Raw genomic sequence first — 22,014 nt, forward strand, 5'->3', positions numbered from 1 at the left:
TATTCAAAACAGCGACTAGGCTCAGAATGACTAAATAGTTAGTCAAATCTTGAAATTTTATCATGATAAGGAATAGAATATCCACGCTCTAAATGACATCATAGTAACAAGAATAACTGATAACTCCCTGCATGGTCTGATGTCATTGCGTGTTTCTATTCGCATGAAGTATAGTGGTCTGGTGTGACTATGCAACGACCTCTGCTCAAGTTGTGTTATGACTCCTTGGTTTGTGCAATGCAACCAATGACCAATACTACGTTATGTCCTAATAAAGACTGAGAAGTTAAGACTGAAGACGTCTCGCCTACTCAATGCAATCTCGATCAGCCTGTTTATGTTTATCAGAATGATTTCGTAGTTTCGTACTTCCAAGGAATTTTTTCTGCCTGAGTCAGTGTAGTGGACGCCAATTTGTCCGAATTGAAGTATAAACTTTCTGATTCAAATAAAAGAAAGACCATTTTTTGATACCTATGTTGATGTTCATTTTATTGTATGTAGGAAGGAAATAAGGAATTCAAGGATGTAAAATTTGAGTCCATTTGACCTCTGTAAAGTGAAGCCTATAATAATTATTAATATGATAGGTCTTTGATTCTGAACAAGTTTTCCTCTTATCAGAGAAACGCCAGTAAATTTTGATACGCGTATGACAGTTGACTAGTAGGATGTCGTGAAACATGCATAATAATATTAATAAAAATATACAATAATATTAATATTCATGTAGACATAGTCGTCAATTTCAATTGCTGTTTGCTTGGTTTAGATTGTTGATTGTGGTCTGCTGTGGCGAAGGTTGCCAGATTTCAATCCCTCTTAAATAGTGAACTGGTTCCTCTAAGGAAATTTTGAGGTCTTGTGGTCGCTGTTGGTTTGTTCGTTGTTCATTGATAGACGCTCATTGTTATGAATAGGCAAGTCATAGTGTACCACAAAACGAGGAAGAAAGTATGTTGTCTAATTTCTAATATATAAAAATGAATGTGTGTGTGTTTGTTTGTTCGAACTTTATGCCTGGCCAAACCGCTCATCCGATTACTATGAAACTTTGTCAACTTATTGCTTGCACTCCCGTGAAGGTTGTAGGCTATTTTCCGGTTCGTTTTTGTTAAGCTACGCCGAGCAAGACCACTAAATGGATGAGTGATATGAACGGCCATGCCTTAAGGATTTACTAGCAGAAATGCGGAGCAAAGCGACGGGTTTCGGCTAGTGTATAATATAAATATTACGTGTGGTACCTTTAAGCCATTCCCGTATTTTGCTTTAATTTCTAATAATGTTCAAGTCCAAATTATATTTAAGTAAAGGAATCTTATCTTATATTATAAAATCAAGATCCATTCACTCATTCACATTCCATATTTTCACACACTGATCGCTCTATCTCCAGAACCACAACACCTAGAAAGCTGAAATTTGGTATGAATATTCCTTTTAGGGTCTAGGTGTGTAATAAGAAAGGATTTTGCGAAACTCTAAACCGATCCTGAGATATGATCAATTTTTGATCGCTAAAATCTCCATGAGAAATACACAGAGTGCAGAGACTGCGTGAGAGAAATGTTCCGCTCTCGACCAACATTTTGAGCTTCGTTTATGTTTTTAGTTTGATAACTATGCAGCTAATAGAGAGCGCGCAGCGCGCAGCGGGACCGTATTACTTTCTATCCTTTTTTATTATTTTCTACAAGTTCGGCCATGCCTTTTCTACAAGTTTGGCCATGCCTCGGGATGAACTAGCGGGATTCCGGAGCGAAGCGACGGAATTCAGCTAGTAGTAGATAAAACGACAAAAGGCTAAAACAATGCGAACCTCTAGTTTTCTTTTGAATATAACTACCTACATAAATTATTATGAATGCTCTATACCTATGAATAGAAACACATTTGAAATATCTCATGCCTAGTTTTCTTTTGAATATAACTACCTACATAAATTATTATGAATGCTCTATACCTATGAATAGAAACACATTTGAAATATCTCATGCCTAATATTTCGCATGAAGTCATTAACTTGAATTTATTGTTTTCATTACCAGTAGATTCCAAGTATAGACATCACAATGATGAGTTCAATATGATTTGAAGTTTCAAAAGAGGTCGCTGAACTTGCTTAGTTTTAGATTTATACATTAACTGAACATATTTATTTTTATGATTATGCAGATTATATGTAACATGCAGTAGGTATAGGGATACTGTGAGTAGGTACCTAAGGGAAAAGGTGTGTATGTGTGCGGATTTGTGGATGTGTATTCAATTATAAATCAGTCCAGGTGACAGAATAGTAACTATCTAGTAACTAAATCCAACAGAGTTTATTTATCTCTAACAGTAGTATAGATAACTAGTCAGTATTGTCAATAGGTAAAAATGGGCAAATGAACAATTGTAAATTAATTAAAAGCAATGTTTAAAAAAAGAATAATAACATCTACAAGCAACCACCATCTTGTAGGTATGTTTGTTAGAGCTACAGCGAGAATTTCATAAAGACAATGTTTAAAAAAAGAATAATAACATCTACAAGCAACCACCATCTTGTAGGTATGTTTGTTAGAGCTACAGCGAGAATTTCATAAAGCCGAAGAATAGGTACCAGGAATCTACAGAACAAGAATAAAGAATAATCAAGTAGGTATGTAGTTGTTATTTATAAATAATGTATTTCCCGTACTTGGACTGCTGGTGTTAGAGCTTGATGATGGGTTTCATAATTCCAGTCAGATATTGCAAAGTTGTAAAAGTAAACAAACTACATATTATACGAGTAGGTACTATTCAATGTGCAACAGTATGCACATCTGCCATTGTCTACATACGTACACACTACACATAGACAGTATACTGTGTATGAAGAAATAGGACCTGAACTTAATCCTCAATATCCATTTAATGCAATCTCCGATAATTTCCCCATATTCAAAATAATGAAGAAATAGGACCTGAACTTAATCCTCAATATCCATTTAATGCAATCTCCGATAATTTCCCCATATTCAAAATATAATAAAAATGTACAAGATCACATAAGTACAAAAAAATTCAATATTATTATTTTCGTTATGGGGCATTGAGAATAACTTACTGTGTGCTCATTTGGTAAAAGCTGTAAAGTCTCGATCATTCAATATTATTATTTTCGTTATGGGGCATTGAGAATAACTTACTGTGTGCTCATTTGGTAAAAGCTGTAAAGTCTCGATCCTACGTCACAAAATCATGGATCTTTTATACCCACAAAACCGTAATACTTGAGTAGTAATACATAGGTAACTAATAATCTACATTTATGTTTAGTTTGTACAGTATACACACTGATGATCATTGCTGAGACCACAGTTTCACATGACTCAAGTACCTATATACGGACTATACCTAGTGATCAATCGGGAAATTGTGTAAAGTGAACCTGCAAAACAAGAATAAGTTTTAGCTTGGGTCAAACGACTAACTTTGTTAAGCTAAACAAAAATTACAATAATACTACATGGATCATACTAAAAAATAAGTAACGGTGGAGTGCAGGGCCGGTACATCACAGGTTTGACCCTCGGGCCCTCCCCCTTGTCAAAATCTTGAATACGGCCCTGATGTGGTGTGGCACATCACATCCGTGTACGTTATGGTGGCACCTTTACCTATTAGATGAAGTTGAAGATGTTTGAATTTAAATATATTATGTTGATATTGATAGTAGAGATTCTAGTCTTCGTGTCCATTCAGTCTAAATGTTTCCCTTCTAATTCTTGCCACCGTGTTTTTTTTGTAAATATATTATTTCTGTTATCTGTTAGATATATGTATTATATAATCTACCTATTGCGAAAATTAAAATATCGTTTCGCGGTAAATATATTATTTCTGTTATCTGTTAGATATATGTATTATATAATCTACCTATTGCGAAAATTAAAATATCGTTTCGCGGAAAATATAAACTAATTGGAAAGAAAATTTGAGCAAACAGCCTATTTTTACACGTAAAAATATTACTTTCGCAGTGCATATTTTTGTTTTTCTAAAAGAACACAATTATTTAGAGCTTCTTGATGTATAAATGCCCTGTCCTCTGCCATGTCTAGTCTTAATCACGATCATATTAAATTCATAGAACAAAATGCTAACATAACACGGTCTTTCTGAAAAGCTCTAAACCGCGAAGAAATGCAGCTTTTTTCATGAGGGGTTGAACTTCACTGTATAACTGATGCTAAGGTCTTTGTAGGGGCAGGGCAGGGGTTTTCCCTCCATACCCACCTCCTCACATTAATCTAACCCAGCCTGAGAGAGGGACCAGGAAAAGCCAGCAACATGGCTCAACTTCACAGATCTCCTTCGGGGACTCATGCTATCGCCTCAGGCTGAAGCCGAAAATTGGTTTACCTTTTACCTACTTGTACTTGGTTATTGATTTAGGTATAATTTGATAGGTACAAGGTACACTAACTTGGTAGTTTGTCAATTATTCGTGTGTTTAATAAGGCTATGGGGTTAAAGATGAAGCCTACCGCCCGGCTGTAGATACTTTGCGTCCCTTTTTACTAGATTAAACACAAAAAGTGTTAGGTACCTCAGAACTTTCCTACTTAATGTACCTAAAAGTTTTGACGTCGAATTGGCGTAACGTTGCTTAACTTGATTGTTCCATGATTTTCATTAATCCGTGTTCATGTTCTCTGCATGTAGAAATTAATAAACTACATAATTATATCTTCATACAATACTAACTTATACTTACACCTCTTCTACTCTTATCCATATTGTCTAAAATGGAAATTATCCGTTATTGTACATTTGATTATTATTTTGATTTTTCTTATCCATGTTTGTGCGTAAATTTTGTTTTTAATTTTCTATTTTATAAATAAAGTAAATGAAAAAATGTAGAATTTACTGCTTAAAAATTCAAACCACTTGTCTTCTTATTTTTTTAAGAGGTTTGATAGAGGGAACTGTAACTGCTATGGTCTTATCGTCCCGAAATCGAAGAGAGAAGGAAGACAGGGTGCAATAAGAAAGGATTTTGCGAAAATCTAAACCGATCCTGAGATATGATCAATTTTTGATCGCTAAAATCTCCATAAGAAATACACAGAGTGCAGAGACTGCGGGAGAGAAATGTTCCGCTCTCGACCAACATTTTGAGTTTCGTTTATGTTTTTAGTTTGATAACTATGCAGCTAGTAGGGAGCGCTCAGCGCGACCGTATTTTTTATTATTTTCTACAAGTTCGGCCATGCCTTTTCTACAAGTTTGGCCATGCCTCGGGATGAACTAGCGGGATTCCGGAGCGAAGCGACGGAATTCAGCTAGTAGTAGATAAAACGACAAAAGGCTAAAACAATGCGAACCTCTAGTTTTCTTTTGAATATAACTACCTACATAAATTATTATGAATGCTCTATACCTATGAATAGAAACACATTTGAAATATCTCATGCCTAATATTTCGCATGAAGTCATTAACTTGAATTTATTGTTTTCATTACCAGTAGATTCCAAGTAGGTATAGACATCACAATGATGAGTTCAATATGATTTGAAGTTTCAAAAGAGGTCGCTGAACTTGCTTAGTTTTAGATTTATACATTAACCCTTCAGTCAGTAAAAAAGCGGTCGGAATACTAACGGTAAAAAAATACGGTAAAACACCGCTAAAAGTTGTTCCGATGTTCATAAAAATTACTACCTATATGGGGGATTTTAGGTATGATTTGGGTGGGTCTACTCTCATAACTTTTTCAATATCTCTAACCGGTTAGCGAAAACCGCCAAAAAGCGGTTAATTCCGCTGTGGTCGGCGCCCAGTGCAACTTTTGCCGATTTTCAGATTTTTCCCTTTACTTATTCATTAAGACCTACCATCCTGCCAAATTTCAAGTTTCCACGACATCGGGAAGTACCTCATAATTTTGATGAGTGAGTCAGTGAATCAGTGAGTCAGTAGTAAAATAAGCGATTTCCAAGCCGTTCTTTCTACCCCTTCCGTTAAAGCTAGAACTTCGGAATTTCGCAGGCATAATAAACATGTATAATTTAACATAATTATGGTCCAAATTTCATGACAATGCGTGGAAAATTAACGGAGTTATGATAGGGGTAAAAATGGGTCGAAATGTTTCGTGTAATATACACACTGGCGTGCTGAGGCCAGAACTTGGCCTGGCGCACTACCGTGCGCCTAGATATGATTGACTAGTTGAGTTGCAGCTTGCATTCCTCTCTTGGACACAGGTTGCAGAAAGTAATGCCCAATCCCATGTATAATGCATGAATTGACAGGTGATCTTTGATATATATTTACCTACAATAAAACCCACTCAACCTTGACTATAGGGTTTTATGTGAGACATACCTAGGTACTTGTAGCTACCTATTTAATAATAAATATAATACCTACCTACCTAATTACTACCTAATAAAACCACCAAGAAGATAAGCTTGGACTTATTGAATGAGCTCCTTTCTAGATATTAACCCCACCCCCCTCCCTACGGCCGCACCTGGGGGCCCTTACAAATTTCGCATACCTCCCAAAATTCTTTACCATTACCAAGGGCTGCATGCAAAACTTCAACATCATAGGTTGAACAGTAAAAAAAGAAACAAGTAACAAGGGTGGCCTGGGACACAGTGTAGGTATAAAGGTACCTATTAGATGAAACATTATAAGCTGATTGAAGCTCCAGCCAAAAAGGAGGGCTGCATTGTTAGGAGATTAGGACCTTACTTCCTTTTCAAGTTTTCACAATTACCTTAGTAGCAATGAGAAATGATGATGACTGATGAGACCTGTAATAATAATCAATTAAACACCCTGTAAGTATATTGTAAATGATATATGTTATATGTATGATATAAGTGGATGATTTTGAAAGTTTAGAAATTAATGATGGGATTATTAGACATAAATGTGGTACTTAGTACATTGTTGAACTTTCACTTTTTGGCAATCATTTGAGACAACATAGATAGGTACTTAAGTAGGTACCTACCTACTTAATTTGCATTTCAAGTACACCATGCCTTTCATTTGTAAAATATTGTAGTTTATTTTAACTTCATAATAATATGATTAGATATGTATGTAAGTACCGGAGTACTTGTAGGTCTGTTTATTATGTATCGCCCACAAAAAAACATAAATGTGAAAAATAGGCCAAGTTCCTCCTCCCAAAAAAACCCCCCTACCAAAAAAAATAACGTATTGGCCAAGGAAAGAGTGTTTTCTTTCTCAGCTACATTGGACAATAACAAAACAAAACATTGCCAAGTCTGAAAAAGACGTGGTAGTTTTGAAAAGTGCATGGCACACCGTTACTTATTTTTTAGTATGATCCATGTAGTATTATTGTAATTTTTGTTTAGCTTAACAAATTTAGTCGTTTGACCCAAGCTAAAACTTCAATATTCTTGTTTTGCAGGTTCACTTTACACAATTTCCCGATTGATCACTAGGTATAGTCCGTATATAGGTACTTGAGTCTCATGTGAAACTGTGGTCTCAGCAATGATCATCAGTGTGTATACTGTACAAACTAAACATAAAATAAATGTAGATTATTAGTTACCTATGTATTACTACTCAAGTATTACGGTTTTGTGGGTATAAAAGATCCATGATTTTGTGACGTAGGATCGAGACTTTACAGCTTTTACCAAATGAGCACACAGTAAGTTATTCTCAATGCCCCATAACGAAAATAATAATATTGAATTTTTTTTTGTACTTATGGTTTTTTATTTTTCGAAAACTCCAACAGATTCGGAGCAATTTGAGTGGGTCATACATTGGTGGTTGGTGGACACCCTGTACATGCTCTACATTGAGAGAACTTGGAAATTTTAAATGAAAATAAACTTGATTCATCATAATTTTATTATGATCTCTCTGGGAAATATTTTTACCGCTATGAACTATACGTCTAATTCTGAAGCAGGTAATTAGATATATTGGGAATTATGTTTTTCGCGTGACCGCATTCAGGAATTAGGATGTGACATTTTCAAGTTCACATTCTGACCGCAATCACGACATATTTATACGTGAATGAAATTAGGTAGATCTAGGCATTTTTTTTTTTTAACCGCTTTCAACATTGGACAGCAGGAAAGATATGTTCATAAAACGTAACGCACATTGCATACTTTGTAATTTTCAGGCATTCACACAAATACTCATCACTCATAAATGGAGGAACAGATCCCTATCTCACCTGTACAAATGTTGGAAGACAAAATTTTCGAAAGGAAAAGAGGGGAAAAGGACTAGAAACTGATCGAGAAGATTTTTTTGAAAATCGCTAATTTTACAACTGACTCACTCACTCACTCATCAAAATGTTGAGGCACTTCCCGATGTCGTAGAAACTTGAAATTTGGCAGGATGGTAGGTCTTGATGAGTAAGTAAAGGGAAAAATCTGAAATTCGGCAAAAGTTGCACTTGGCTCCGCCCACAGGACCCCTATCATAACTCCGTCAATTTTCAATGTAATATTGGTACCAACTTTGGAACTTCAAACGAGAACCCCATTTTTTTTTTTATTGCATATTATTATTCTACGTAAAATTTCATGTACAATCGACTATTCATTCATTTTTTGCGATTCGCGGTTTCGCAAATTGTATTGCATATTATTATTCTACGTAAAATTTCATGTACAATCGACTATTCATTCATTTTTTGCGATTCGCGGTTTCGCGAATTCCGTGAAATGTCGCGAACATCAAAACTAACTGAAATGTACCTGTGTGACATATCATTTCACAATGTTTTTCCTTCATAAATCATGTGATTCAACGGTAGTTCCTTCTCCAATTGAGTCCTGATATTACGGACATGACTGTCTCCCAATACAACAAGACCAGTATTTCTTTCTTCGGCCGACGGTGTCCATCTAGTCCTGCTTCTATTTGAAAATTGAACTCTTTCTTGTGCTTTATTGCCGTTGCCTCCGTCACTACTACTGTTATTACAGCGACTTGCAACAGTCGCGAAATTTGCCAATGTGATTGAAATTTCGAGAATTTGCGAAAAATGACCTCAATCCGAAATCTGATGTTACCTCGTGATTTATGAGGGAAAAACATTGTGAAATGATATTGAATGAAACCGGTAGTTCCTTCTCCAATTGAGTCCTCATATTACGGACATGACTGTCTCCCAATACAACAAGACCAGTATTTCTTTCTTCGGCCGACGGTGTCCATCTAGTCTTGCTTCTATTTGAAAATTGAACTCTTTCTTGTGCTTTATTGCCGTTGCCTCCGTCACTACTACTGTTATTACAGCGACTTGCAACAGTTTTATTTGAAATGATCTTTTGGCTTTCTTCAGTGTTCTTTTTCTTCTGTTTAGATGTTGTTGGTCTGTTTGTTAATTTTCCGCCCGAGTTTTTTCTCTCCGGGATTCCTTCTAATGTACGTATGCTTTCAATCATTTCTTTTATTATTTTATCGTCTTCTTCAGATTTAAGTTTAAGTCTTTTGGCTTTCTTCAGTGTTCTTTTTCTTCTGTTTAGATGTTGTTGGTCTGTTTGTTAATTTTCCGCCCGATTTTTTTCTCTCCGGGATTCCTTCTAATGTACGTATGCTTTCAATCATTTCTTTTATTATTTTATCGTCTTCTTCAGATTTAAGTTTAAGTCTTCTCAGTTCAGATTCATCCAATTCAGCCTTGGTTTTCATTTTCTCTAATTCTTCTCTGTTCTGCTCTGCTTTTTTATTCAAATTGTTAATCTGTATTTGTTTGTTAATTATTTCCTGCGTAAGTGAATGTATTTGGAATCTGAGATCCTTTGTTTGATCTCGCACTAGAGGAGTTGTGCCAAAAGTAGAGTTGATTGACAGGTCAGTCGTTGGTGTTCCCATTGAGAGGATCGAATGATTATCTGGCAATAAGCTAGCAGCGTCGAAAGTGGACGCATGTACAACCGTCTCTGTAGACTCCGTACTAACGTTAGGGTCCTCTTGATTTGAGTCTGATAACAAACTCGCTGAAGTTGATTTATCCAGAGAGGTTGTACGGGACACACATGGTGAAATGCGTGGATTGGAACTGGATATGGAACCCACGTCCGATCGGCGCGGACTGGAGCTGGATGTGGAAGATGTGTCTGATCCTCTCACCTCACCACTGTAACCACTGCTAGAATGTTTGTGCTTATTATTACTCTTTAAAATTTTACTTTCATCTTTGCTGAGTTTGATGAAAGCAGGGCAATTTTCTACCGCACAATTCCATATTGTTGATTTGTCTCTAGTATTACAGGTTGAACCAAAACGGAAGATCTGATTTTGAAATTTTATTATCTTTTTTGTTCTTGTCGCTATTAGCGTAAATTCCATCCTAGTTTATTTTACCTCACTTCTTATAGTTTTAATTTTTTTTTTTTTTTTTTTTTTAAACAACACCAACAACAATAACAACAACAACAACACCAACAACAAAAACAACAACAACACCAACACCAAAAACATCAACAACAACTCACGGAAAATTTTCAAAAGCTCGCAAATAGTTAAGTAATAAGGAGATCTGTAGGTACCTCCTAATGATGTGTAAATACACACTTAGAAAAAAGGAGTGAGATCCCCCACAAAAACCAACACCAACAACAACAAAAACAACACCAACAACAATAACAACAACAAGAACAACACCAACAACAAAAACAACAACAACAACAACACCAACACCAAAAACATCAACAACAACTCACGGAAAATTTTCAAAAGCTCGCAAATAGTTAAGTAATAAGCCAACAACAACAAAAACAACACCAACAACAATAACAACAACAACAACAACACCAACAACAAAAACAACAACAACAACAACAACAACAACACCAACACCAAAAACATCAACAACAACTCACGGAAAATTTTCAAAAGCTCGCAAATAGTTAAGTAATAAGTAACCTTCTCTCAATTTCAACTTGGCGGTGTTTTCTTTTATTTTCATGTTAATAATAGGTACGGTATTTAGGTATTAATTTGAGAAGGACTCTGCATTCCCAATTTTTCGTGTCTGCTGAAAATGCTGGATCTCAATTCCTTCAACCTTCTCTCAATTTCAACTTGGCAGTGTTTTCTTTTATTTTCATGTTAATAATAGGTACGGTATTTAGGTATTAATTTGAGAAGGAAAAACATTACCATGTTGAAATTGAGAGAAGGTTGAAGGAATTGAGATCCTGCATTTTCAGCAGACACGAAAAATTGGGAATGCAGACTTGGCCTTAATTTTCTGATTTCACCACTTTCATAGGCCGACATTTTTGGATAGGAACTTGGCCTTTTTTTCACATTTGTGTTTTTGTAGGGGTATTAATTTCGGAAAACAACTTTTGTGTCAATCATTCGAGCTCACAGTTCAAATTCCTCTACTTAAGGCCCAGAAGCAATAGTAAAATACACAACACAAACATATTCATATCTACTTAATTATTTAATACATGGGGAAGACCCTATTTTTACAATAATGAACCTTGAGGCCAGGTTAATTTTATTCTTATAGAGCCTCAAGGTTCATTATTGTAAAAATAGGGTCTTCCCCATGTGTTAAATAATTAAGTAGATATGAATTATGTTTGTGTTGTGTATTTTACTATTGCTTCTGGGCCTTAAGTAGAGGAATTTGAACTGTGAGCTCGAATGATTGACACAAAAGTTGTTTTCCGAAATTAATACCCCTACAAAAACACAAATGTGAAAAAAAGGCCAAGTTCCTATCCAAAAATGTCGGCCTATGAAAGTGGTGAGATCAGAAAATTAAGGCTAAGTCTGCATTCCCAATTTTTCGTGTTTGCTGAAAATGCAGGATCTCAATTCCTTCAACATTCTCTCAATTTCAACTTGGCAATGTTTTTCCTTCTCAAATTAATACCTAAATACGGTACTTCTAGTATCACAATCAGCTGTTGTCAGTTACGATAAAATTCAAAATCTCAACTCACATACGTTACACATAACAGGTTCTCTTGATAATCGTGTGTTAAGACTCAGAACTCAAGTGTCTACGTCTAGTAATGTAAATCTCGAGTCCCCACGCGTGTCAGCCATGTTTTATTTTTTTATTTATTCATTTAAATAGTTGAAAAAATATTGAACACGAAAATATTTTATTTTTAAATTTATATATCCCCTAAATACTAAAATAAGACTAAATCAATAGTTTGCCATAATAACGATGTTGTTTTTTTTATTTTCGTAGGTACAATGCTCTTCGTTGATGTGTTCTTACTTGTTACGTTTGGTTGTCTAAATTATTTTCAATTTAAATAAGTTCGCTCGTATTTCTCATTTTACATCTTTTTTGTGTGTACGATATAGTCTTTTTTTTTTTTTTTTTTTTTTGTGTATTAAGTTTTTACCTATATTATGTTTGTGGTTTCCTTTTGTATCCTCTAAATAGTCTATATTGTTCTGAGCTCGAAAAATGTGTCAGTTAATTATTATTAAAAATAATAATAATAATAATAATTTAGCTTTATAGGTAATAAGTAGGTATTTTCAGGTGATAATAGTAGGTATAGGTACCTACCTAAACAAAATCAGGTGCCTACATAAGTAGGTATTATAGGTATTGTAAATTTTATTCTCTATCTAAAGTATTATATTATATTTTCATACTTTTTTCTACCTCGGACTTTACAAGTAATGTAGGTAGGTATATTATATTTTCATACTTTTTTCTACCTCGGACTTTACAAGTACTGTAGGTAGGTAATGAAATCCGAATAATTTCGTATTTTAAGCCCTTCAACTAGCTCAATTAACGTTACCTCTGTGACTAACACGAAATACTTATGTAATCTGTAATGTAATAAAAAGATGAGATAACAGTAAATTAAAGTACATCAATAAAAATAGTCCGTGATATGATTTCATTTGTTAGTGGCGATAACAATGAGGTAAACAAATATAAGAAACTCAAAACTTACATGATGCTTTGATGGTGTAAAATAATTTGTTATTTATAATCTGAATCTGGAACAAGTTTTTAATAATCTAACCGATGTAGAAAATGATCTAGCAGATTTTAAAAATTGGGACAATACCTACCTAACTTAAATACTGGTGAAACTATTACTCCAACTGAAATGAGAACTAACGTAAATGACATCATTAAGCTTGATTTAGTAAGAAGTAAAAGCGATATAGGTAGGTATATATGAAATAAATATTTTACCTGATATATCGCGTACGACAGATTAAAATATTAGATCAAGAAAATAGGTTGGGTGATCTTCTTGAAGGACACGAACTAAACCTTATCTAGGTCTAGGTATCACTAGAATCTACGTTATGTCTGACATTGATATGTGTGTGGGCACATATCTAGGTCTAGGTATCTATCACTAGAAAATAGCAAAGGACAAAATGTTGGGGGCGCGCATCTTCTAGCATGATGATTATGTATGCTAATTTCTGCCATGCTAAGGCCCTATCCCTGTAGTATTGATGTCATTAGACATTTAGAGTCAGGTTAAACTGATATTTATTATCTTGTGTCACGCTAGATGTATTCGTCATATAATGGTCACTATCCTGTCTTGCTAACAGTAGGTACAACAAGTTAGGAGACAACCAGTGCGCTGTTTGGTGTAAGGCTGTAAGGCTTTTGGTACACCTTACATGTAGAGCTGCTGATGCTCGTCAGAACTTTGGCCGTAAGTATACAATATTGGAGGAAAGAAACATACATACCTATGTTATGTAAAATTTCATGCCTCGTCCGGAATTGAACCCGTACCCCTTCTTATTCAACCTGACTACTACGCCACCGAGGCCTTTGCATTCATTCATTCATTCATTCATTATTTCATTCATAAATCATATTGAATATTCTCACCGCACCGTGTAAGTTCATGTTCATAGGGTCCAGGGGGTCGAATACTATATTGTATTGAATTTTGCATTCATAATGCCATATTCATAGGTAGGTACATAGGTGCATCTTAATACTATTTAGAGGGGGCTTAATGTTTGAGGATTCTGAAAGTTTCACCGACCTCTATGTATTTATAATTGCAGGTGTCGAACCAGGGAGAACCTATGTTTCTACGGAAGTCACTGTGTTAACCACTACGAGAAATTGTCTTGTGATTGTTTCGGTACAATGTATGAGGGAGAGTTGTGCGATATCTACACAGCCACCATACTCACTCTACGGGGAGCATCGTATGTGAGCTATCGAGTATATGACTGGAAGGATAGAGTACACTCCAGTCAGAATCGAATCAGTGTTCAATTCAAAGTAAGTGATCTCTCAATATTGAGATCCCCTGAAGTAATGTCCAATATATCTGGTTCCAGGGCCCTAATGGGAAGTGGGAGAGGTTGGGTTTTAGTGGGTCTGGATGTCCTGGTATCCGGACATCAATCCCACACTTTTCGTCACGAAGATTATTTGCAATGGGCGTCTTTTGAAGATTTCCCCCTCCACAAAAAAAGAGAGAGATCATGCTTGTCTACAATATTTGGACGAGATTCATCACTTGAGAGGGCGCCAATAGCTTACGCGCATGCGTAACACGTGAGATTGACATTGAGTTATATATCCAGGGCGGGGTCCAGTGGGCTGAGGAGTATAAAGTCCTGGGTTCAGTACCCGGTGCAATTTACTAGACTAAAATCTAATATACATCATGCGTATAAGGCATTTTTTTAATAGGTTGCGTCAACATAAAATGTATGTATCTGCTATCATTGATTCACTTTACAGACAAGGTTTGATAACTCCGCTCTGTAAATCATTGACATGTACCACAGCTCCATAGGATACTCGGGTAACAAGCTAGAGCTCAACACAGCCAAAAATATTAAGAAGAAGAAAGAAAGAAGAAGAAAAAGAACATTTCGTTAATTACCTAAATTGAATATTATTTGATGGTTCTAAGATCTAAGGATAAAGAAGTTGTCTTCCTAGGTGACATAATCGCCATTTTGAGAGGCTTAAAAAAACTGTTAAATCATTTGATCTCACAATGTCAATACTAATTACCTGATTTCGGCAATAAAATGTTCTTCTTTGCTTCTTCTTTTGCAAATTTTTTTGATGTTCTTAATTTTTTTACGTCTTCCCATAAGAATGTTGCTTGGGTCTCATCAATATAGTGGACTTGCATCAATAGAGTGGACTTTCACTTTTAATATAAGCACTATTGGGCACGGGGCAGTTTGATTTACTTTGATGTCATTTGACACTTTCGTTGATTTTTTCCTTTTTTTTATAGCCAGGTCAACACTTAACCTATCCTCTCTTAATAGATAGGCTGAAGTCCTCAATTTTTCTTTTAAGTGACTTTGTCCTTATCAAAGTGAGAGTGGACTCAAATTTGTTCGAGAAATCTAATATCAACAATTCTACAAATATTACTTTTGTCTGTACATTTTTGTTACCTGGAAAATCGAGATGTTTATAAATGAGATTTTAGTTAAACAATAATATTTAAAATTCCTTCTAAAAATTAAATTATTGAAGTTACAAAACCTGATGTAGCTACTAATTTAATGTGTTAATCGCCTAACAAAATTACTGCTTAGGTGCTTAGTGATTTACATTTTTACCTTTGAAATATCACACCAATCAAATCAAATAATATTGCCTACCATAAAGAAATGAGAAAGGCACCTGGTCTCTCAATCAAGAAGAACCGAGTTAGAGGCCCACCGAAATTTTATCATTTTTCTGTTTGAAAGACAAGTTTGTGTTGAAAATGTTGAAATTAACGACACCCTCTGAACAAAATGAAATTCATACTGATTTAAATCATCAGGAGAAGATGCTTTATGAGTGCTATAGTAGCGTCTATTGCAATAACTACTGTAGATCTTATTGCAATAACTAGCATGCAATCTTCTGTTATAAACGCCTTTAAATGACTTCTATAGCTTCTAGCTCCTTGTTAGCTAAAACACTTGATTATATGGACTTGCGGAGTTGAGTCAGTTGCTATGGAAATAAAAATCACCTAAGATACCCAGGTCTGTCAGATCTAGCTTTTTCAACCAAACACGGTTAAGACGGTCTGACAGAAGTCTGCGAGACCGCGGTCTTCCAGACGGTCTCAGCGTGGCTGGCTGGCCTGATAGGTCCTTACTACAATACGGGCATAAGCTATTGAGCATTCTAGGACGCAGACACTGGGTCTAATGTCACTGAGGTGTTTCATTGCTACGAAACAAAAAAGGTTATTAAGGAAAAAAGATGCAACTGCCTCATTCGCAGCCCAGACCCTGGTTCTAATGCATGGAGTATAAAAATGTTAATCCAAGAGGTCACTCACTATCAGGTAGACCTGATCAGGTGTCAGGTCTACCTGATCGTGTTAGGTCTACCTGATCGTGTGTGTGCTTCCTAGGTAGACCTGACAGTCAGACCTTTTCAGCCGTACCTGTCAGGTCTACCTGATATTGTGTGTGCTGATCAGGGTGTCAGGTATACCTGATCGGGCGTACCTGTCAAGTCTACCTGATAGTGAGTGGCTGGCCTAATGATAATGATACCAAATAGATTTAATAGATCACAGAATACTCGTACACCTAGTGGCATTCTCGTGCGTTGCACGTACCATGTATTGAGGACTATTTAGTACACCCACAGGCCAATTATAATCTTTGTCCTGAATACAGCAGGATCAGAATATTGTTCGGATCAGTTCTGGTTGTTAGAATCGTGTGGGCATATATCTTATCTAGGTCTAGGTATCACTAGAATCTACGTTATGTCTGACATTGATATCGGTGTGGGCATATATCTTATCTAGGTCTAGGTATCACTAGAATCTACGTTATGTCTGACATTGATATGTGTGTGGGCATATATCTTGTCTAGGTATCACTAGAATCTACGTTACTTATGTCTGACATTGATATGTGTGTGGGCATATATCTTGTCTAGGTATCACTAGAATCTACGTTATGTCTGACATTGATATATTATCATCTTGTTTATATTAAAACGTTTAGCATTAATCATGTTGTGATTGCGAGGCAAAGCCGACTTTACAGTAGTTCGAGTGTACTGCTGTTTGTTAGAATATGAACCTCTCTAATGTCAATACATAAGAGTTGACTCAACGATAGGACGTGTTGCTCTCCGTGTTCTAGCTCTAGACATCACGTTAGGAGGAGATATTTTGCACTCTAATAATTTAATCTAATGTTAAGTACAAGGAATGTCGGGAATTATTGTTATCAAAGAGCTTTTTTGTCGGAAAGCTTGTGACAATCGGTATTTAAAGTACCATCACATTATATCATCTAGTCACAAGTCAGGCCATTCTGCACCTCTGGACGTATTTAAATTCCTGCCAGACAGAGCGCAATCTGAGACAAATCCTTAAAGGCCCCCTTCTTTCTTCTGAAAATGTGGCTCAAAATTTAGATATAAGTTTATACGATTCGACTGAACCTCACAAATCAACTAACACCTAGTCTTTTTTTTATTAGAGGTTTGACAGAAGGAACTGTAACTGCTATGGTCTTATCGTCCCGAAATTGAAGAGAGAAGGAAGACAGGATAGGAGAAAGCCAGCGTCGGGAATTCTTGTTATCAAAGAGCTTTTTTGTCGGAAAGCTTGTGACAATCGGTATTTAAAGCACCATCACATTGTAACATCTAGTCACAAGTCAGGCCATTCTGCACCTCTGGACGTATTTAAATTCCTGTCAGACAGAGCGCAATCTGAGACAAATCCCTAAAGGCCCCCTTCTTTCTTCTGAAAATGTGGCTCAAAAGTTAGATATAAGTTTATACGATTCGACTGAATCTCACAAATCAACAAAGACCTAGTCTAAATATTCAAAATCATGTAGGTATTGTAGGTAAATACTCGAAAACTCATGTTGATTCTTTGTTTACACATCATAAAACTATTGAAAATCCAATAAACACTCCATCGAACTTTCAAACTATCTAAATTTCCATCAGATAATCAGATCCTATCTCATTGTTCATCTCTAAAGTGTGTCACACTCGTGACCGATTTCTCACCAAACACAGTCTTCCTTTCGCCGGAACCCTCAAATTTGGCGAAAACGTTGTTTGTTCTTTGCGGATTTTGTAAGCCTCTCTTATAATATCCTTCTCACCAAACACAGTCTTCCTTTCGCCGGAACCCTCAAATTTAGCCAGCCACTCACTATCAGGTAGACCTGATCAGGTGTCAGGTCTACCTGATCGTGTTAGGTCTACCTAATAGTGTGTGTGCTTCCTAGGAAGACCTGACAGTCGGACCTTTTCAGCCGTACCTGTCAGGTCTACCTGATATTGTGTGTGCTGATCATACACGTAAGGTTTTTTTATGGTTTCCAGTATTTCATGTAAAAAACGAGAATATGGTGTCGCTTGAATTAAACTAGGATTTGTTGGAAATATACAGGGTTCGTGGGCTGAGGAGACTGTTTTCTAAGCTCATTTAACAAATAATTATTTTGTTTATCATAGCACAAGAGGTCATGGAGATACATATAAACTTGAATTACTTGGCCAAATAAGATCTCCATGGATCAAATATTTTACGGGGCCGATTGACTTGAAACTTGTCATTCTTATGTACAACCTATCAGACAATTAAATGGTTGCTCAATAAAAAGTATGTAGGTACTTATATTTTCAAATCTACACTTCTTATATGTTACTCATGAGTAACATATGAGGCGGATTGGTAAGAGTTTCGAGTTGTAATCTAGTTATTCAACCTGACTACTACGCCACCGAGGCCTTTGCATTCATTCATTCATTCATTATTTCATTCATAAATCATATTGAATATTCTCACCGCACCGTGTAAGTTCATGTTCATAGGGTCCAGGGTTCATTCATTGAGAAACGAAGCAAACTTGTACTTATTGTAACCACAGGGACCAGGATAGGTAGAAGGGTGGGGAATGCTCTATTATGTATAAAAATCTCAAGAAGTAGGACCATGGTAGAAAGTGTGTAAAAATCAAAAGGAGAATGGTACATAAAAAAAGCTCAAAAGACTTTGGTGCTTTCCTATTTGCAATCGCAGAAATATTGTGCCCCATATAATACCTATGTGCCTACATTTGAATGGGACTATGGAGGTACCTTTAGTGAGATAAGAAAGAAATGGGAACTGATAATGAATGCGATTGTGTACCTGCTAGGTAGAGCTATGTAGTTGATTAAATTCAATTAAACAATGCTTGTTATGTATTGTAGAGGCTTCTTTATTAATCATCGGTTTAGTGGGAGGTAGTGCAGAACTTCATTTCTAAATGTCTCTATGTTACGGTTGTAAAATGCTACCCATACTTGTTCGCGGTCAAAACGCTCTCCTGGGAGACAGGAGGATACGGGTTCGAATCTTCGGCTCCGACGGAAATCGAACCCAGACCTCCTCAATGCTAGGCCAGTGTAGAAGAAGTGCCAGGATATCAGGAATTCAGAGAAGAAATGATGACCTTGCTACGTTATTTAATGTTCAAGACAACGGGTTATAAACATAAAACATATTTAAGTGAAAAATTGCACCGGCCATTGGAACCAGGGCCTATAACAAAGTCACTATAAGGGACACTAGGACCTTACTCTTCCTCAGTTCTATTCTTCAATATAGGCCCTTTTAGTTAGATACTAACTACATCCCGCCAGATATTAGAGACCAGGTCCAGAGTTTGGGACTTGGGCTTGAAGAAATAATATTTTGTTATTGCATCAGTTCTCTTATTTTACGTATTTTGAATTCAATAATTCCGTGCACTGTAAAATTTACTCAAGAGAAAGGCCCTCTCCGGTGCCCCAATGTTGACCTAGTCCAAAAATGAAACAAAAATGTCCTTTAGGTGAAATTCCATGTTTGCCAAATTTCATCTACATCCCGCCAGATATTAGAGACCAGGTCCAGAGTTTGGGACTTGGGCTTGAAGAAATAATATTTTGTTATTGCATCAGTTCTCTCAAATTTCATAAAAACTGGCAAACTGTTTGAGAATTCTAGTCAAACAGAATAACGAACTAACTTTTCATTCAGTCAAGAGTTTTTCGTAGATTTGTCGAGTAAGTTTTCCTTGTTCTGTGTTCCCCACGTGTTCTTCATGTTCTAATCTTACATGTGTCTATTTGATTTCAGACTGTGTCGCGAGATTTCGTTTCAGTTTCGGACGCGCCTACCCCATGGTCTTCTAGTGTACCATAGTGTTAAGGATAGACCTGAAGGTTTAGACCCCTATGCACTCTATGTGATAGTAGAGAAGGGACAACTCAAAGTAGTGCATGTATTCGGCAAACACTCCACATCCATCACTGTGGGTGAAGGTATTGAAATATTTCATTATTTACCTAATCCTTATGAGGTCGTATCATTTGCTATCTCAATGAATCATATTAGTTAGGTACCTATCTTCTGAAAGCTAATGAACAGAATGGTTTGAGAGTTCGTTTTTTTATGCTGAGGTGAAATTGATTCTTTTTCATACTCATTCTCAAAAATTCACTTTGGGAAGAAAAGCTAAATAACTTATATAATTTACAAGTTTAATCTTTATCGAAATATTTATTGTGTTTGCAGGATTGAACCGAGATAAGTGGCATTCCGTGATGGTAAGAATCAACGTTCACGGAGCCAAGCTAATAGCAAGAGTTGACAATAGAACTGATGAGACCATCATCAAGGGCTTGGATCCTAATACTAACTATGGAGTTACATCTGATCTAACCAGTGTAGTACTAATAGGAGGTAAGAGATTAGAACTAGATATGTATCATCCTAGGATCCTAATATTTTACATATGTTAGAAAGATTAAAGAAAAAAGATGATTTCAAATAGAATGGTTTTGCTGTGATCTGCAACCAGCCACAGACTGGCAGCAGCTTTATTTGAATATATATTGAAATAGATGTTTTTCTCTTACGTCTGATCTAACAAGTGTAGTACTAATAGGATAGGTAGGACACCTATTATTCGATTGTAAAATATACAATTTACATCTTGTTTGAAGGTCTGAGTCCTGAAGAGAAGTTACATGGAGTGAAGTACATCATAGAATCATTCATAGGTTGTATCAAGGATATGGTACTCAGTGCTGGGAAGGCGGCCTCTGATCTTCTGCCTATCAAACCTCTCATAGCCACCAAACATGAACATGTAGAAGAAGGATGTATAGACAAGTAAGTTAATGGATTTCATGCTCTGAAGAGTCTGAAGAGTAGGTACCCCTCATCCTCCCTAAACTAAAGCTAGTAAACGCTTCATTGATGGAACCTACACCAGCAGAGACTCATTCCACTGGATGCTTCTAACGTTGCTTCTTACTCTCGCTCTCATTCTATTTCTATCTTGCAGTTCTCACTGGCTAATTAATCTATCAAACTTCCGTAGTCCTGATTAACTTTATACATAGTTGCCTCGAATTATTAATTTTATTTAGAAAATCTCCGTGCAATAGACTGCAGTAACTCATCAGAACTGCTTCAATGTGTACAATATATTGTTAATGTTATAATAAATAATTAGAGAGTGTTTTAGTATAACTGACTGATTCACTTTAGTAATTGTGTATCCTTGAGGTATATATGTATGCTCTTCCTTACCTACATGCTGCTAGTAAAGAAATCAACACATGAAGGAAACACTGACGAAAATATAGGAAGTGTGGGTAATATGGAACCCCCTTTTGTTTTTTGGCTATAACTACCAACTTGTTTGGTATGGAAAGCTGAAATTTCAGCTAATTGGTCAGAAATATTGTTTTACAACATTTGATAAGAGCTCAGGTCGCTGTTTAAAACAGTAATGACCTCAGGTCATTTTTTCCGAAGATAGATTTTGTGTGGGTAATATGGAACAGTGCTGGTATTATGGAACCCACATGTTTGTAATATGGAACCCTTTATAGGCTAGAATTTTGAAGAATAAAAAAGTTAGCTATTCTGCACAACAACTGCAAAAAAAGTAAGAAATAAATCCAAAATAAATAAATATCTACAATGTAGGCATTTTTTATTTTGAAAGAAAAAAAA

At 35.9% G+C, this 22,014-nt stretch overlaps 1 protein-coding gene and 4 long non-coding RNA genes across 6 annotated transcripts in view; 3 read left to right on the forward strand and 2 right to left on the reverse strand.

Annotated features, from left to right (window-relative positions):
* Positions 1–1,679: 1,679 nt before the first annotated feature.
* LOC113466330 lies at positions 1,680–5,603 on the reverse strand. 2 transcript variants are annotated; one of them, XR_003390766.1, is made up of 2 exons: positions 5,423–5,603; positions 1,680–1,878 (listed from the first exon to the last, which is right to left on the reverse strand). It is a non-coding gene; the product is annotated as an uncharacterized LOC113466330 (long non-coding RNA). The 2 variants fall into 2 exon arrangements; XR_003390764.1 differs by lacking the exon at positions 5,423–5,603 and adding an exon at positions 1,967–2,056.
* LOC113466326 lies at positions 1,919–2,940 on the forward strand. Its single transcript, XR_003390760.1, has 2 exons — positions 1,919–2,470; positions 2,560–2,940. It is a non-coding gene; the product is annotated as an uncharacterized LOC113466326 (long non-coding RNA).
* Positions 3,460–4,957, reverse strand: LOC113466328. The gene is made up of 2 exons (XR_003390761.1): positions 3,913–4,957; positions 3,460–3,831 (listed from the first exon to the last, which is right to left on the reverse strand). It is a non-coding gene; the product is annotated as an uncharacterized LOC113466328 (long non-coding RNA).
* A 6,788-nt stretch (positions 5,604–12,391) lies between the features above and the next one.
* On the forward strand, positions 12,392–13,292 carry LOC113466336. The gene is made up of 2 exons (XR_003390767.1): positions 12,392–12,462; positions 12,790–13,292. It is a non-coding gene; the product is annotated as an uncharacterized LOC113466336 (long non-coding RNA).
* Positions 13,293–19,270: 5,978 nt separating this feature from the next.
* Positions 19,271–22,014, forward strand: part of LOC103506521 (contactin-associated protein-like 2) — a 31,593-nt gene continuing 28,849 nt past the window's right edge. The window contains exons 1-4 of the mRNA XM_026821475.1: positions 19,271–19,488; positions 20,125–20,309; positions 20,563–20,730; positions 20,994–21,162. Coding sequence (XP_026677276.1) covers positions 19,271–19,488; positions 20,125–20,309; positions 20,563–20,730; positions 20,994–21,162 — 740 coding nt within the window. The remainder of the gene's footprint in view (positions 19,489–20,124; positions 20,310–20,562; positions 20,731–20,993; positions 21,163–22,014) is intronic.

The sequence above is a fragment of the Diaphorina citri genome, unplaced genomic scaffold (genome assembly GCF_000475195.1).
Source record: "Diaphorina citri unplaced genomic scaffold, Diaci psyllid genome assembly version 1.1 scaffold12, whole genome shotgun sequence".
Classification (NCBI taxonomy): Eukaryota; Metazoa; Arthropoda; class Insecta; order Hemiptera; family Psyllidae; genus Diaphorina; species Diaphorina citri.